At 45.7% G+C, this 18,498-nt stretch overlaps 1 protein-coding gene across 2 annotated transcripts in view; it reads left to right on the plus strand.

The window, feature by feature from the left end:
- The window catches only part of LOC132377710 (plexin-A1-like), a 442,266-nt gene that overhangs the window by 318,257 nt on the left and 105,511 nt on the right, over nucleotides 1–18,498 (plus strand). For both annotated transcript variants that reach the window (XM_059943957.1, XM_059943956.1), the window contains exon 11: nucleotides 5,344–5,440. In XM_059943957.1, coding sequence (XP_059799940.1) covers nucleotides 5,344–5,440 — 97 coding nt within the window. The remainder of the gene's footprint in view (nucleotides 1–5,343; nucleotides 5,441–18,498) is intronic.

The following is an 18,498-nucleotide window of genomic DNA, read 5'->3' on the forward strand; positions in this document are numbered from 1 at the left end:
TCACAGCCGAGAGTCTTGCCATTAATGTTACATTCTACCATCATACTTGACCTACCAAAATGAATTTCCCATCTTCTGAGACTGTGATAATAGACCCAGTTGTGATTCTGATATTGAACATGAATAGGCTGGGCCTGATGGAGATTATTAAAGGTATGGATGGTTAAGGTAAAGAGAGTCTACCACTTCTGCCTACACCTCACAAAACCCTGGTGTAGCATGCTAGCCTCCTGGTTAGTGCGACACTATTACAGCGCCAGCGACCTGGGTTCCATCCTGCGACTGTCTGTCAGGAGAATATACGTCCTCCCTGTGACCACGTGGGTTTCCTCCCAAATTCCAAACGTGGAATGGGTGTTCCTAAGATGAGTGTGTCAGTCAGAAACAGTGAAATGTATCATTTGCGTCAAATCAGATCAGCGAGGATCGTTCTGGACTTCCACACATCAACAGAGCATGCTCTCAACTCGCTAACACGAAGTTAACCTATAGGTAGGTAGGTTAATTGGTTACGTGGGTGTAATCGGGCAATGTTGGCTCATTGAGCTGGAAGGACCTGTAACTCTGCTGTTAAATAAATAAAGAGAATCTTTCCCCATAACACACAGGGGCAAAATTAGGCCATTTGGCCCATCGGGTCTGCTCTGCCATTCTATCATGGCTGACTTATTATCCCTCTCAACCCTGCTCTCCTGCCTTTTCCAACCCCTTACTAATGAAGAACCTATCAATCTCTGCTTTAAATATACTCAGCGACTTGTGTGGCCATAAATTCCACAGATTCACCTCCCTCTGGTTAAAGAAGTTTCTCCTCATCTCTGTTCTAAAGGAAAATACTTCTTTCCTGAGGCTGTGCCCTCTGGTCTGAGACTCTCTCACTATAGGAAACACCCTATCCTCATCTGCTGTATCTCAGAGGCCCTCCACTGGTCGGGATTGACCATGGATGTTACGTCCCAGCTGTCAGTGTGATGTGGAGAGCAGGCTCCCCCTCTCCATGAAGCTGATGAATCCAAAGGAACGTCAGAGACCAATATAGTTCAGCACCGGCGCTGTTGCAGAAGTAGCTAGCCAGTGTGGAACTCAATGTAGGACTGCCTTATGGACCCCAGCTCCAGATTTTTCTGCTGCGTTCACTCCCGAAACCTTCCCCTTGAGTGTCAAGGCAGCGGAGATCTGTGATCAGAGTTTTCCTTCTAGATGAGCTGCCAACCATGGCTGACAAGCCCCATCTGCCCGAAGTGACTGGTTTTAAGGTGCCAGTAACTCACCTTTACCCCTTCTCCTGTCAGTAGAAACAGTTTTGCAGGGTTTAGTAGCTGAGCCACATGTGAAGACCAGGAGCTGGTCTTGGCTGTCAGAGGCTATTTGAGGCGCACACCATTGGGAACATTTAATAGGTAGTGGGAGCTTGTCCCTACTAACTGCCCCAGCGATAACAACCTTAAGGAGCCACTATCTATATTCAGAATATTCAAGACTGAAGATTCAAGTACATTTATTATCAAAGATTGTATAAATTATACAACCTTGAGATTTGGTTGCTCAGAGGTAACAAAGTAAGAAACCCAAAAGAACCCAATTTAGAAAAAAGAATAAAAAAATTAAAAGATTAAAACTCAATGAACAAGGGAAAGAAATTCAATAGTTTTCAATGAGATTTCATGGCAGGAGTACCAAAAACAAAAGGTTGTGTGTTTAACGTGAAAAGAGGAGATGTGAAAGAGTGTAACTTTCATTTATTTTTACTTAGTTACCAAGACACAGCACAGAATAGGCCCTGCTGGCCCTTAAAGACGGGCCACCCAACAATCTCCTGGTTTAATTCTAGCTTATTCACAGAACAATTTACAATGACCAACTAACCTACCAACCGGTACGTCTTTGGACTGTGGTAGGAAACCGGAGCACCCGGAGGAAACCCAGGCGGTCACGGGGAGAACGTACAAACTCCTTACAGGCGGCAGCAGGAATTGAACCCGGGTTGCTGGTACTGTACATTGTTGTGATATTCACTATTTTGGCATTTTTTACACAGTGTAGTTAACAGTGAGAGCTCACTGCCAGATGAGGTGGTACAATCTCTATCGCCGACTATCCCTTCATTTCCGCAGGTGCTGAGTTCCACCGATATTTTGCAAGTGCTGTAGTCACTGTGTTTCAGACACATTTATGTAAATGTTTGAATAGGCTAGGCATAGAAGGATACAGTCATAATGTAGGCAAGTAGGATTTATGTATTTGGACAAACAAGGGTTAGGATAAACATGGTGGGCCGAATAGCCGTTCCTGGCCTGTATGACAGGTGGACTTGTCTGTCAGCCGGTGAGATAGTAAGATGGAAATGCCAGAGGTGGTAGCTCACCAACTCCATTCATTTTCACTCTCCAATCTGATCAGCAAGACTCTTTTCAGAACATGTGTAATTGAAGATTAATTCTTTCTGCTTCTCTCCTGCTCTCCCATCTCCCTCCCTACAACACCCATGCAAATCACTGCCTCAAATCCAAGTCCCTTAAAAGCTGAGATATGGGAGGTCTGGATTTTAATTTCTTTTCTGTTTTGCCTCTGTTTCGCCTTGTCCCCACTTCCATCGTGAGCTGTGAGGCTCAGCGTTAGGTGTCTCAGTAAAGCAGCCAGCATACTCAAAGGCCCCACCCATCCCAGATAGTCCCTCTCCTCCCCCTCCCATTGGGCAGCAGATACAACGTACTGAAAGCATGTACCAGCAGGTTGAAGGACCGCTTCTACCCCCACTGTTATCAGATCATTAAACTTCCCTCTTGTACATTATGATGGATTCTTGGCCTCACAATCTAAGGCTATGTCCACACTAGACCAGATAAATTTGAAGATGCCAGTGTCGCGTAAAAACAATAGGCGTCCACACTATGTGTTTTTAAAAATATCTCTGTCCACATTGAAACGGAGATTTCGGCGAATCTCCTCCTCCCGCGCATGCGCAGGACACGTCTACTGAAAACAAGCGACATGTTTGGTGTCGAATCTCACTGTGAAAGACTTGCTGCGCATTTGTTCAGTTACAGACTAGAAAAACTTAAATGACGGGCAGCTGTTGGCTCTCGCGCAAGAGGACTTAATGGGAAAAAAAACAAACACTGAAGCGTATAGAGGCAACCGACAGGGAGTTCACGGACAGATTGACCCGGCTGACGACGAACATTGAAAAACTGACTAACTCTGTTGCATTAATAAAGCTCCTTGTTAAATGTGTAAAACGTGTCTGCATCAGTGTTATCTTGTATTTCCATACAATGTTACATTAGGCTGTTACACATCTATTGTCAGAGAAGTATTTGCATAAATAGGTAAAACCACCTTCATACGAGTAAGGACAGAAAACAGCAAAGTGAGTACAGTATACTTATTTATTCAGTAAGTTATGGATCAAAGTATTTGGTGAGTAGATTTCTAACTCCTCTGGCTTCAGTCTCGTTGCCGTCTGTTCTGAAATTGTTAGGTTGTGTCAAGAAAACAATGAAATAGCGCGCTGCCGCCTGATAACGTTTTCAGATTTCTCCGGTTACCCCGTCCACACTGATCTGCCCGAGCAGCGTTTTCAAAAATACCCACTCTGGAAAGCGTTTCTGAAAAGTTCCGGTTTCGGGGGATGAAAACACCATTTTAGTGTGGACGGAGGGTTAAAACGAAGAGAAAAAGCTTCGGTTACAGATTTATCCGTTGTAGTGTGGACGAAGCCTAACTCATCTTGATCTTGCACTTTATCATTTACCTGCTTGGTACTTTTCGATAATATGTACAGCTTATTCTACATTGTTATTGTTGTAGCTTATTCCAGTTCAAATTCACGCTTAATTGTCATTGAACCATATATGAATACAGCCAAACAAAACAGCATTCTTTTGGGGTCAAGGTGCAAATCACAGTACCGACAGTCGCACACAATGCAAGGCACGTATATCATGTATAAGATAGCAGCAAACATATAGTCACACTAAAATATATTTATGTAGCCCAAGTCCCTGAGTGCATGTCCTGTAAATTGATGGTGCGTGGGTGTTATCAGCAAGAACAAGCTGTTCTCAGCAGTCCGCAGATGAATGTAAGCAGGCACACAACCCAGCATGTCATTCTACTGATCGAACACTAGAGGGCAGCACTGGTAGGAGGGGCCAGCCCCAACCTAACATGGATGCTGCGCTATACCGCCTCCAATCTCTTCTCCTGCACTGCTGTAACAGAGAAGCCTGTTGCTTGGGGCCTAGTCCACACTACAACCAGAGCCACGCAGCTCCCCTGCCATTTGTCTCTCCAATAAACAAGGGAAATGAACAAGGTCGAAGCGCTCGGCAGAGATGGTGCTCGGTGCTGGAGGCTCAAAGTTTTTTGGACGGACTCAGAGTCGGCTGTGGTCAGGTGCTTCCAGAGGCTGCATCGGGAAGCTTTGCGGCGCTGAAGGTTCACGGCAGGAAGAGTTTTTCTTCCTTCTACCATCTACGTGAGATGATGGGCTATCAAGGACTTTGAGACTTTTTACCGTGTCCATGGTCTGCCCTTATCAAATTACGGCATTGCTTTGCACTGTTGTAACTATATGTTATAATTTTATGGTTTTTGTAAGTTAGCCTTGGTCTGCCTTGTGTTTTTGTGATATCATACTGGAGGAACATTGTATCATTTCTTAATGCATGCATTACTAAATGACAATAAATGAGGATTGAGTGTCCTCACAATCTAAAATCTAAAAATATGGATTTGCAGCATTTGACATTGTCAATGTCTAACAGGGTCACAAGACAAATATCCAAGACTGGCGCTGACTCTGATGTCTTCCTGTAGCAGGCAGTAACACAGTCAGCACCAAAGTTAAGATCCTCTGCCAACGGGGTAGACCCGCTCTCCATGTGCTCTGTAATGCATCGATCTATATAAACAGTATAAACAGACTTTTTCACCTCGTCTTGGTATCATATAGTGGGAAATTCTGAGCTATTGCTAGTACAGGAACGATGGGCTGAATAATCTAATCTGGTGATGTAACATGCAGTTATTCCTGTAACATATGCACAGAAAAGGCCACTTGGCCCATCAAATGCACACAGCAAGATCCCACACCCAGCAATGAGATCACATCATGATCTCTGGTTATTTTGGTGTTGGTCTGGATCAGATAGAAAGGGCATTTGCCTCTCTAGGGTTGACCCAGAGGTACAAATAACTCGGAAGTACACGTGCTAGCGTGGACGCGATGAACTTCCAGGTGCTGTTAAGTTATTAGGATTTTATGAAGCAGATAATAGAAGGCAACCTGCGTGGTGGAGTGATCCTCCCTAACTCGTCGCCTGTGCTTTTCTCTTGCAGTACATGTACGAAGGAAATGACATCAGTGATCTTCCTGTGAATCTCTCCGTCGCATGGAACGGGAACTTCGTCATCGACAACCCAGCCAACATTAAAGGTACGGTCAAGAGAGAGATAAACCCCACAACTCCTTTAACCTCAACTCTGAGACCATAGGATATAGGAGCAGAATTAGGCCATTTGGCCATTGGATCTCTGCCTTTTCATCATGGCTGATATATTTCCCTCTCAGCTCCAAACTTCCGCCTTCTCTCTGTATCCCTTCATGCCCTTGGCCAATCAAGAATCTGCCTTAAATATACCCAGTGACTTTGCCTTCACAGCCTCCTGTGGCAACAAATTCCACAGATTCACCACTCTCTGGCTTAAGGAATTCCTCCTCATCGACGTTCTGTATTGATCCACCTACTCTGAGACTTGCTGATGTTAATGGTACAATCAACAGAGAGGTCCCCACCCCCCCCCCCCCCCCCCCAGATCTAACCCTGAAACCTGAAGGCTGAAGGGGTTCCACAGCTTTACGGGGTCTGAGTTTGCAAGCGTTGCAGGGGATGATTTGCAGTTTTATAGCACCAGACTTCCTGAAGCATTGGGCACCCACGGGTGCCGCAGTGAAGGGCGAGATACCGGATGCGACAGGGCCAGCCATTCTGATTGAGAAGCAAGTATCACCCAAGGGTGCAGCAAGAAACCTTGCTTCGGAATGGCATTTTGTTAACTTGTCACACTACAAACAAGGGACCTCAGCAGCCTCAGCTGGGGTTGAGTTTATTTATTTTCTTGTGGCGTAGGAGGCTATTCAGCCCATCGAATCTACACTGGTTCTCAGAGCGAGCCCATTAAACCTGCTCCCTGACTCCCTGAAACCTATTCTACCACTCACCTACACATTTAGGAACATTTACTGCTGTGGGAACTCAGGTCAGGCAGCATGTTACCAAACAGGCGGTGCAGTAATGTGGTTGTTATAGTGCCAGTGAGCCGGATTCAATTCTGATGCTGATGTAAGGAGTTTGTGCGTTCTCAGCATGACCACTTGCGTCTTCTCTGGGTGCTTTGCTTTCCTCCCATTTTCAAAAGACGTGTGGGTCAGTAGGTTAATTGGTCGCATGGGTGTAATTGGCCGGCGCGGTCTCATTGGGTTAGAAGGACCTATCATGTGCTATATTGCTATATAAACAATAAATATATAAATCTATATAATAATAAATAAATAATAATAAATCTTTTGGATTATTACTTACTATAATCACAGGGAGGGTGTACCAACTCCAGAGAGGGAGGGAGTTACACAGTATAGTAACATGCCTATCGGCCCAACTTTTATCCCTGCTGAATTTTCCCGGTTTATCTTAATTTGGTGCAAGGCTTTCCTATTGACATTTCTGTCCCAAGTGTCTTTTAAATGTTGTAACTTTAAAGAAGGTAAAGATTAACTTTACTTGTCACACGTACATGAAAACTTTGAAAAATCCAGTGAAATGCACTGTTGGTGTCAAATCAAATCAGCATTGTGCTCACACTTCCAGCGCCAACGTAGCGTGCCCACCACTCAGTGGTCCTCACCCTACGCCTTTGGGATGTGGGGGGGGACACTGGTGGAGACTCGCACGTCACGGGGAGAATGTGCAAATTCTTTACAAGCGGTGACAAGAATTGAACCTCGATTGGTGATACAGCATCACACCACCATGCTGCCTCTCTCCAGCAGTCTTCTGACACCTCATTTCAAATAATCACCGCCCTCTACGTGAGAACTAACCCCCTTTAAATCCTTCCACTCATTACTGCAGGATTCCCGTCTCCCCTCTGTCAGCTCCTCCTGAATTCCTGAGACGATCGTTGGGGGAGACGGCTTCTAGGCAGATTTCTTGCTGGATGGGTAACACACTTTACCTGACACACATCTCTGAGCGCCAGCTCTTCATGACTAGCTGTAGTTGGCACTTCGCTCTCAGGTTGTCTTTGTGTCTGCTCTGCTCTTCTGAACAATTTAAATGGGTTCAATGCCTGGTACGTCAGGAGGAGAAGTCGGAGATGCAGGAGGTCTTTGTGTCTGCTATTTAGGGAGCCAGAGGTGGTTTTAAATTCCTTGATATTACCATAACAGAGAATCAGTTCTGGGACCTGCACGTCAGTGCCATCACAAAGAAGGCATGGCAGCATCTCTGCTTTCTTAGAAATTTGCACAGATTCAGCATGTCATCTAGACATTTGACAAACTTCTATTGATGCACAGTAGAGAGTATCCTGACTGGCTGCAGCACAGCCTGGAAACACCAATGCCCAGGTATGGAGAAGTCTACAAAAAGTAGTGAACGTGACCCAGTCTGTAACAGGCAAAGCCCTCCCCACCATTGGGCACATCTACAAGGAAAGCTCAGACAAGGAAGTAGTAGCCATCAGCAAGAATCCCCATATCCAGGCCGTGCTCTCTTCTCACTAGCACCATCGGGCAGGAGGTACAGAGGCCTTAGGTCCCACACCACCAGGCTCAGGCTTCACTCCCCTCAACTCTGAACCAATTCCACAGCCTTTAGACTCACTTTCCAGGGCTCTTTACAGCTCATATTCGCAGTAATATTTAATTACTTTGTTAATTTATTTGCAAAATTTGTCTTCTTTTGAACATGGGTTGGTTTGTCAATATTTGTTTATGTGTAGTTTTTTTTCATAAATTCTATTGTATTTCTTTATTTTCCCACAAATTCCCGCAAAAAAACATTAATCTCCAGTTAGTGTATGGTGACATATGCGTACTCTGTTAATAAATTTCCTTTGAGCAACTCAGCAGGCCCCAACACCTTCCAGGTTGGGAAGTCCTGGGTTAAACCCTCCTCGGGCAAACCGAGACCAAAAGGGTGGCGCGGTACTGTCAGAAATGCCATTTCTTTAGAATAAATAATTCAAGGTGTGTGGGAAAGGACAATATTAAACTAATCCCTTTTGCCTGTAGACAATTCAAATCCATCCTTGAATTGCCCAGATTCACCATCCTCTGAGTGAAGCAATCTCTCCTCATCTCCATTTTAAAGTCAACACCTGTCCACTCTGGTATTCCTTCCTCATAATTATAACTGATCCATATCCTGTGTAACCTTTCTTACAATCCCTTTTATTGTCTGCAGCTCTGCCAGCTTAGTAGCCAACCATAAGTACAAGGGTTTCTACAGATACCAGCAAATCAGAGTAACATACGTAAAATGTCAGACGGACACAGCAGGAGTGGCAGCGTCTTTGGAGAAAATTATACAGTTGACCTTTCAGGCTGAGACCCTTCATCTGAGAGTGATCTTGATCTGAATGTAGGGTCTCAGCCTGAAATGTCAACTGTTTATTCCTCTGTCAGCCACAGAGGAGTTAAAATATAGAGGGAACGGTCGAACCTGAATGTGTCAAGGACAGTGAAAGCAGACAAACCAGTTGTCTCCGTTCTTGTCATAAGGTCGAAGGTGTGGAGGTTGCCATTTTGTGAAGCTGCTCTGCATCCTCCATTTTGTGAACTAGAGTTGCTTGGTTTGATTAGTTGTAGTGAGTTTCCTAACTTAGTTTCATTGATGAACAATCAACACCTCTTCAAAGATGCTGACTGAGCAGCTGAATTCCTCCAGCATTTTGTGAGTGTTACATCTATGTTTTCATTGGAGTCATTATCTATCTATTTATACATTTGTATGTATATCACTAACAACTCAGTGCCCTTGAGAAAGTGCTGGAGAGCTACCTTCTGAAACTGCTGCAGTACAACCCATAATAATTTTACAGAGAGAGAGTACAAGGATTTTGACCCAGCAGAGGTGAAGGAACAGCAATATATTTCTAAATGAGGATGAGGTGTAGCTTGGAGAGCAACTTTCAGGAGCTGTTGTTCTGTCAGAGGTTTTAATCCACTCTTTAGGAGGTGACAGGTTCCCCTAACAATCTACTTTAGGACATCCCAGATGGGTAATTTGGTGAGGAGTTTGATGGTGGTTTTATGTTGACCTCGATGGGGACTTACTTTTGCCATCCTGTGGTGTCTTAATAACCAATGATTCAGAAACTATGAAGCAAGGTTCTTGAGCCAAAAGCAATATTCTGCACATCTCTGGGACGTTATAGTGACAGAGGAGTCCAGTCGGTCCATTGTGCCCATGCCTGTCGATATTTACACAGTGTCATCAATCCCATTCTTCCATCTCTTTATGAATGACCCACTTGTGGACACTTCATATTTACAATCGAGCATTTCTGGAGACTGGAGAGATGGAAGGGGATGGATTTTATGGCTGTTGCAGGCACCTTCTGCTGGCTGGGAACTTGGCATTTCCCCATGGCTCTGTCTGTTGCCGTCCAACAGATTATTCAAGGTAGTACAAAGTTAAAAAAAAAACACAAATGAAACATAGAATAGTGTTACAGAGGTGAAGCAAGTGCGGAGTAGGTCAACAACAAAGTGCAATATTATGACAGAGTAAACAGAGATTAAGAGTTCTCTTTTACCATACAAGAGGGCACTTGGAATTGAAGCTCTCCTTGAACTTGGCTGGACACATTCTCAGACTTTTGTACCTTCTGCCCTATGGGAGAGGGGAGAAGAGGGAATATCTGGGATACAACTGTCCTAGATTATGTTGGCTGCTTTCCCAAGGAGTCAATGGAGCCATGTTTTATCTACTTCCTGCAGTTTCTTGCAGTGTTGCCGATGGCAGATGCCATAGCAAGCTGAAAGGATATGCTGCGTCTGATGCCATACCAAGCTAAGAGGATGCTTTCTATACTATGTCTGGAAAATTTTTGTGGTTTTTGGGGATAAACTGATGTCTTTTTTAGCTTTGTGATAAAGAAAAGGCACTGATGTGTTTTTTTTTTGGCCGTAGCATCTACATCCTAACCTATGGAAAGATTGAGTTACAAACAGCACTCAGGAATGGAATAAAGTCCTAACCCAGAGATTACCTGTTTCTCCCTGTGCCCCTGCTATTTATTCCCCCTCACACGTGCCTCATAATGTCCACTTTGATTCTTTTTACAAGCAAGCTAAGCAGCACTCCTTTGGGATGTGGGAGGTAGCCCATTCATGACGAGGTTGTAGACTCCACAGTATAGAACAGCACAGTCCAGGCCCTTCGGCCCCCCAAGTTGTGCTGGCCCATGTAAGCCTATTCCATCATCAACTTAACCCTTTCTCCTAAATAGCCCACTACACATTCTTTCTCTTACATTCTCCTGCTTTCCCATTGTCTACCAGTACACTCTCCCCACGACCGCCTGGGTTTCCTCTGGGTGCTCCGGTTTTATCCACAGTCCAAGGATGTACCAGTTTGTAGGTTAATTGGTCATTGTAAATTAGGCTGCAGTTAAACTGGGGATTGCTGAGCAACACAGCTCGAAGGGCTGGAAGGTCCCATTCCATGCTGTAATTCAGTGAATAAAATATTCAGTGTCCCCTGTTATGAACCCCGTAACTGGGTCACTTACCAGCAAAGATAGAGAGGTCCGTTGAAGTCTGATGGTACTATTTTTAACAGTATTTATTGATAAAAATACACAAAAACAGACAGATAATATACGTCGTTAATACTAAATCTAAAAGCGCGGGTATAATAATAATAAGAAATAGCTCTATCGTTGTCTAGGGGATATTGTATTGTCCGATGGGAATATAAAAGTCACTCAAGTTCATTCAAGCTGCAGCTTTTGGTTGGAGAGAGAGACGGAGGTTTAGAACTTGCCCGGTTTTCCGTTTTATGATGTCGATCCTTCGAAATGGCGTCGGTGGTGATCTCTTCCTTAGCTAAGCTGTCTTCCGTGGTAAGGCCTCAATCCCGGGCAACGGGAAAGGACACACGTGGGCCCTCCACCGGCTGTCACTATTAAACGCTGCCTCAGGATTTCTAGCGTTTCTCCTGGAGCGTCTAAAGGGGCTGTTCCCCAGACCCTCTTTTATCCTGACTCACGGGGTCTCAGATGTCAATCAGGTCGGGATGATGCAATCCCTCAACCAGCCCCCTCTGATCGTTCCCTGAGGGCTTCCATGAAGTACAGTACTCAATACACAATTCCGTCTCCAAGAGACAATGGCCGTTATCCGTGGCTTTGTATCGCGGAGGCCAGGACACATTCCAAACGTCTCTCTCTCATTTCCTGGGTCTCGTGACCTGAATTAATAGCGATCTTGCGATTCTCAAAAAGGAAGGGGCTACTTTGTACCCTTCGGCCCCTCAAAGTTGGGGCACAGTCGTAACACCCCATTGTATCTGCCTCTACCGCAGCCCTGGCGATGTTTTCCAGGCACCCACTAATTTCTGTGTAAAAAAAACAAAAGCCTCTCTCTGGTGTTGGCCATTGCTGCCCTGGGAGAAAGGTGTGGTTGTCCACTCTATCTGTGCCTCTCATACTCCTCTGTAAAGTCACTGCTCACCCTCCTTCACTCCAAAGAGAAAAGCCCCTCACTCAACTTTTCCTCACATGTTCGTTAATCCAGGTAGCACCCTGAAAAATCTCCTCTGCACCCTCTCCAAAGTTTCTCCATCTTTCCTATAATAAGGCGACCAGATTTAAACACAATACTCCAAGTGCAGTCTAACCAGAGTCTTATAGAGCTTCAGCAGTACCTCAGGGCTCTTGAACTCAATCTCCTGACTAATGAAGTCCAAACGTGATAGCACTGGCCACCACAGACTCGTAGAACATCCTCAGCATCGTCCGGCAGATGGCTCTGACCCTTCTTGTAGACAGCCTCAGTGTTCTTTGATCAGTCCAGTTTATTGTCACTTCGTATCCCTAGGTATTTGTAATTCTCCACCATGTCCACACTGACTCCTTGGATGGAAACAGGGGTCACCGGTGCCTTAGCCCTCCTCAGGTCCACCACCAGCTCCTTAGTCTTTTTCACATGAAGCTGCAGATGATTCTGCTCACACCATGTGACAAAGTTTCCCACCGTAGCCCTGAACTCAGCCTCATCTCCCTTGCTGATGCGTCCAACTATGGCAGAGTCATCAGAAAACTTCTGAAGATGGCAAGACTCTGTGCAGTAGTTGAAGTTGTAGGTGTAGATGGTGAAGAGAAAGGGAGACAGGACAGGATTACTCTGTCCGGTAAACAAATTCTGCCCCTCCCCCCCATTCCGCACTCTTGACTTGTTACTTCTCACCTGCCTATTACTTCGCTCTGGCTTTGCTCTTCCTCCTTTCCTTTCTCATATGGTCCACTCTCCTCTCTTTTCTCTCCAGCCCTTGACCTTTCTTACCCACCTGGCTTCACCTATCACCATACGGTTAGCCTCTTCCACCTTCTCCCACCTTTTTGTTCTGGCATCTTCCCCCTTCATTCCCAGTCCTGATGAAGGGTCTCAGCCCGAAACATCGACTGTTGATTCATCTCCCTAGATGCTGCCTGACCTGCTGAGTTCTCCAGCATTTTGTATGTGTTGCTCTGGATTTCCAGCACCTACAGACTTCCTCATTTTTATGATTGGCAATGCACCATTTGCCTCCTTAACCAGCCTACCAACTTGTGCTGCAACTTTGAGGCATCTATGGAGGTGGACACAAAGATCCCTCTGTTCTTCTAGACTGCTAACAATCCTGCCAGTAGCCTTGTACTCGGCCTTCAAGGTGAAACTTCCAAAGTGACCCATTTCACAGTTTTCGGGTTTGAACTCCATCTGTCACTTTTGCCAACTATGTACCCCTGAGGGCTGAGGCATGAAGCAGTTGCACCTCCACACAGCCTAACCAGAGCCTCCTGATCAACTGTGAAATCCTCAAAGCACTCACCATCCAGCACATCTTCAGAAAGCAGTGCCTCAAAAAGTCAATGTCCTTCATTAAGGACCCCCATAACTCGGGACCAGGTGGCAGGGTGGAGGTATGTCACTACCAAAGGAGATATAATGTGCTCCTTCCCTCTGCTGACCTGCATGCCTCTCTTGGGCAAGGTGAAGCACCTGCTTAGCCCCTGATCAGGGTCCTGTGAAGCCATGGGAGCAGGTGGTGGACGGTCGTATGAGCAGCCGGTGCAGATCACAAGTCCTGGTTATGTGACCACTGACGCCAGGAAGACAATGTCTGAAGAGTGTTGATAATGGCTGGGGTCACCTGTCTTGTAAAGACACTGCCCAGAAGAAGGCAATGGCAAACCACTTCTGTAGAAAAATTTGCCAAGAACAATTGTGGTCATAGATAGACCATGCACACATCATACAACACAACACGTGATGACGATGATCACACAGGACATACCCTCTTCTCATTGCTACCAGAGAGGAGGCAGAGGAACCTGAAGACACACACTCAACATTTTGGGAACACCTTCTACCCCTCTACCATCAGATTTCTAAATGAGCCCATGTACACCACTTCACTTTTTTTTCTCAATCCTTTTGCACTGCTTATTATTTATAAATAGACTTATTGGGCCAAGGGGTACTGGTTCCAATGTGAGCTAATTAACTGGATCCATGCACTCTCTATCTGTATATATAGAAAGTTTTAAATAATAATTACATAATGAAAACTTAAAATTACATTGTACTCTCAGTAACATATTATTGTAACTTATAGTTTTTATTACGTATGACACTGTACTGCTGCTGCAAAACAACAAATTTCACAAGTGATATTAAACCTGATTCTGAGTCTGATTTAGAGAGGGGGCAAGAGGACAGGTTGTGAGGATTGTAGGAGAGTCTGGGGGAGCAATCAAGCACAGGGAGTAGCAACTTCAGTAACCTTGCTTTGTCCACTGAAACATCCTTGGGGAAATCATGCTGATAAAGGAACAGATATCTCTCAGGGTTAATATTCAGAATGATCTGATCACATTTAGTGCAGCACTTAATTTGTGTGCATTTGCTTTGAGCAAACAGCCACTTGAGACTCTTCAAACAGTCAATTATTCTGCTCCCTTTACTTTCCAAACCCTCTGGGCCAAATTCCTCCCTCGATAATCTTACTGAGGGAACTGCAGCGGGAGGGTAATGAAGAAGGCGCGGGTCAAATCTATTTTCTGAAATTTGAACCCTTTCCATACAATAAATTAATCTTGCCCTTTCTCCCATTGTCTGCTCTCTTCTCCTATCAGAAGCCTTCTTCAGCCCTTTTACCTCTTCTACCTATCCCCTCCTAACTTCTCACTTCAGCCCTCCTCCCCCACCTACCTACCTTCCCCCCTCACCTGGTATCACCTTTCACCTTCTGGCTTGTATTCCCCCACATCTCCCCGCCTTCTTATTCTTGCTTCTGCCCCCAGATTAGATACAGGGGTGTCAGCAACACACTGGGGTAAAGGCTCTGTCAGTGCCTGCATCATTTTCCCTGGTTCCCCAGTGGCTTCGCTGTGTTTGTCATGGGGATACGTTGGCTGCTCTGGCGTTGGGATAAGTAATTAGACTTTAAAGGATTGTAATGTTGTGGTTGCCCAATCCGCCCATTCAATCTCCTTCTGAGCACCTGTGGGAAACTGGGTCTGCAGGACATAGAATCAGTGCAGAGCAGTGGCAAATGATCTCTCCAAGCAGTGTCACCTCGCCGTGGAGGAGAGGTTTGGGAGCTCCTGAGGTCAAGGAGGAGGCTTCAAACCTCAGTGATGGAGCTGGCAGAAGACGACAATGCGTCACAGTGAGGGCAGAGGAAGGCTGTAGTAGTGAAGGGTCCCAAGTCTCCCCTCTCAACTCCATTTCTCTGCTTTCTCCCCATAATCTTTGACTCCTTGACTAATCAAAATCCTATCAGCCTCCACTTTACATATATCCAATGACTTCCCTCCACAGCTATCCATTCCACAGATTCACCACCCCCTGACGAAAGAAATTTCTCCTTATCTCTGTTCTAAATGGACATCCCTTTATTCTGAAGCTGTGGCTTCTGCTGCTGAGTTCATCCACTATGGAGAACATTCTCTGTGCATCCACTCTATCTAGGCCTTTCAGTATTCAATCGGCCCAGAGCAATCAAACACTCCTCATACCAAACACGAGGAAATCTGCAGATGCTGGAAAAACAAACAACAACACATACAAAATGCTGGTGGAACACAGCAGGCCAGGCAGCATCTATAGGGAGAAGCACTGTCGACGTTTCGGGCCGAGACCCTTTGTCAGGACCCTCATACCAACCCTTTCATTCGTGGAATTCTTCTCATGAGCTTCTCTGGACCCTCTCCAGTGCCAGCACATCTTTTCTTTGATAAGGAGCCCTAAGCTGTTCACAATACTCCAAGTGTGGTCTGACCAATCTCTTATAAAGCCTCAGGGTTACTTCTTTGCTTTTATATTCTGGTCCTCTTGAAATGAATGCTAACTTCACATTTGCCTTCCTCACCACTGACTCAACCTGCAAGTTACTTTTGGGAATCTCACACGAGGACTCCCATGTCCCTTTTCACCTCTGATTTTTGAATTTTCTCCCGATTTAGAAAACAGTCTATCCTTTTATTCCTCTACCAAAGTGCATGACCGTACACTTCCTACATGATATTCCGTCTGCCGCTTCTGTGACAATTCTCCCAATCTGCCCGGCAGCAGACTCGCGGCTTCCTCAACGCTACCTGCCCCTCCACCTATCTTTGTATTGTCTGCCAGCCTGGTCACAAAGCCATCAGCTGCTTCATCCAAATCATACATCCAGTACCGACCCATGTAGAATACATTGGTCCCCAGCAGCCAGCTTGAACAGGCCCCCTTTGAACAGACCGTGCCGATTTTGGTCTATTTTATCATGTGCCACCGAGCGCTTCGAAACCTCATCCTTATGATAGACTAATGAGTAATAAATGCACTGTAGGCCACGTCATTGGCTGGGTCAGGGTCTGCCGCATAGACTCCGGAATGGAGTCATGCTTGCGTTGTGTGCATCTCCTTCATTGAAGCCAGCAGCCAGTCTTGTACCTCAGGGAAGCATCTGTCTTCCAATTAGCCCGTGACGGGTCCACAGCCAAACTTGTTGTTGTGAATGTTTGTGTAATTAAAACACTGGTTGGTGGCACTTTTTTAATCACGCACAGATGTAATCAAATTAGCTGGTGTGTGTGTCTCAGTGTGGGAATGATTTGCATTCTGAGAGGTAAGTTGCCCCTTCCCTCTTCCCCTGTTTCCTCTGCCCCGTGACACGTCTTCAGAGGCAATGCTGGCAAGCTCGCCGCAGTTTGACTTCAGAGTGATACAAATTATATTTATTAATTATTTATTGAGATACAAGGGCCTTCTGGCATTTCGAGCTGTGCTACCCAGAAATCCCTGGTTTAACCCTAGCCTAACCACAGGACAATTTACAATGACTAATTAACCTACACACTGGTACAGCTTTGGACTGTGGGAGGAAACCGGAGCACCCGGAAGAAACTCAGACGGTCACAAGGAGGACGTGCAAACTCCTCACAGGCAGCAGCGGAAATTGAACCTGGGTCGCTGGTACCGTGAAGCGTTGTGCTAACCACAACACTAACGTGCTGCCCCAAATTTGCAGCATAGGTGGGAGACTGCTCACTCCATTGTGACAGTGCCAGCTGTTTTGGGAGGACAGTCCAGGGTTGGACTTGCACAGTGAATGATAGGACACTGAGGAGTGCAGTGGGAGCTGGGAATACTCACTTTTTACTTGGGCCCCACCACCCCTACTGGGGCCTAGGCCACCAACAGCAGCTCAACAGAGTCCTCTGTCCTGGGCCAGGCCAGTCTTTCGAGTTGCCCTTGGGTGTAGCTCATTGCAGATCCTCCATCTCCCAGAGATGAGGCCTTTGGAGTTTCTGTAGCTCTGGGTTTTTACACGTGGGGTTGCTAGTCACATGCCCAACCCTTCTCGTTTCACAGCTGGGCTTGAGACCTCTCACAGTGGAGTTGGTCTGGGAATCCAGATCAATAATTCCTTGGGCGTAGTGTCACGGGTAGATAGGGTCATAAAGAGAGTTTTTGGCACATTGGCCTTTATAAATTAGGTTATTGAGTCGAGAAGTTAGCATGTTATGTTGTTAGGCTCTTGATTAGTAAGGATATCAAAGCTTATTGGAGAAAGCTGCAAAATGGGGTTGAGAGGGAAAATAAATCAGTTACAAATGGATGGTGGAGCAGACTCAATGGGCTGAATGGCCTATTCTGTTCCTATGTCTTTTGGCCTAAAGTTGTGTAAGGTGTTGGTGAAGTCTAATTTGGAGTATTGTGTGCTGTTCTGCTCACCTACCTGCATAACAGATATCAGTAAGATTGAAAGAGTACAGAGAAAATTTTACAAGGATGTTGCTGGAGAGGACCTGAGTTACAGGGAAAGGTTGAATAGTTTAGGACTTTATACCCTGGGGTGTAGGAGAACGAGGGGAGATTTGATTGAAGTATAGAGAATTATGAGGCATGTAGATAGGGTATATTCAGGCAGGTTTTTTTTTCCCCACTGATGTTGGGTGAGACTAGAACTAGAGGTCATAGATTAAGGGTGAAAGGTGAAATAGTTAAGGTGAACCTGAGGGGGAACTTCTTCACTCCGGGGATGGTGCAAGTGTGGAATGAGCTGCCAGTGGAAACGGTGGATGGAGACTTGACTTCAACATTTCAGAGAAGTTTGGATAAGGACTTGAATGGGAGAGGTGTGGTCCTGGTGCAGGTTGATGGGTCTAGGCATGATCTAGATGTGCTGAAGGGTCTGTTTCTGTGCTGTAACACTCTTGGATTTTGTGGGCCTAAACAAAATTCGATGCACAAGAAAGTGTAAGTGCTCGAACCGAGAGCAACAAAGGACTGGAGGAACTCAGTGGGTGAAGCAGAACCTGGGGGAGGGAAATGGTCAGTGTCTTTCATTTGGACTGGGAGAGCAGAGGGGAGATAGTTACTGTAAAGAGTTTGGAGTGAAGGGGTGTGTTAAAGCTACTGGGTAATAGGTAGATCCAGCTCGGAAGGAGGGGAGGGTGGACATATTGTCAGAGGCTGAGAGGTACATTGATTCAGGTGAGGAGGAATGATAGGCAGACGAAGAGGGGAAGACTGGGAATAGTGTCAGAGGCGAGGAGGTGATAGGTGGATCTAAGTGAAGAGGGGCGATTGGCAGATGAAAGAGGGGAGAGTGAGAATGGTGAAAGAGGCTGGGAGGTGATGGGCGGATCCACGTGAGGAGGGATGATAGGCAGATGGAGGAGGGGAGAGTGGGAACAGTGACAGAGGTGATAGATGGAGGCATCAAAGGG

Source organism: Hypanus sabinus, chromosome 19 (genome assembly GCF_030144855.1).
Source record: "Hypanus sabinus isolate sHypSab1 chromosome 19, sHypSab1.hap1, whole genome shotgun sequence".
Taxonomy (NCBI): Eukaryota; Metazoa; Chordata; class Chondrichthyes; order Myliobatiformes; family Dasyatidae; genus Hypanus; species Hypanus sabinus.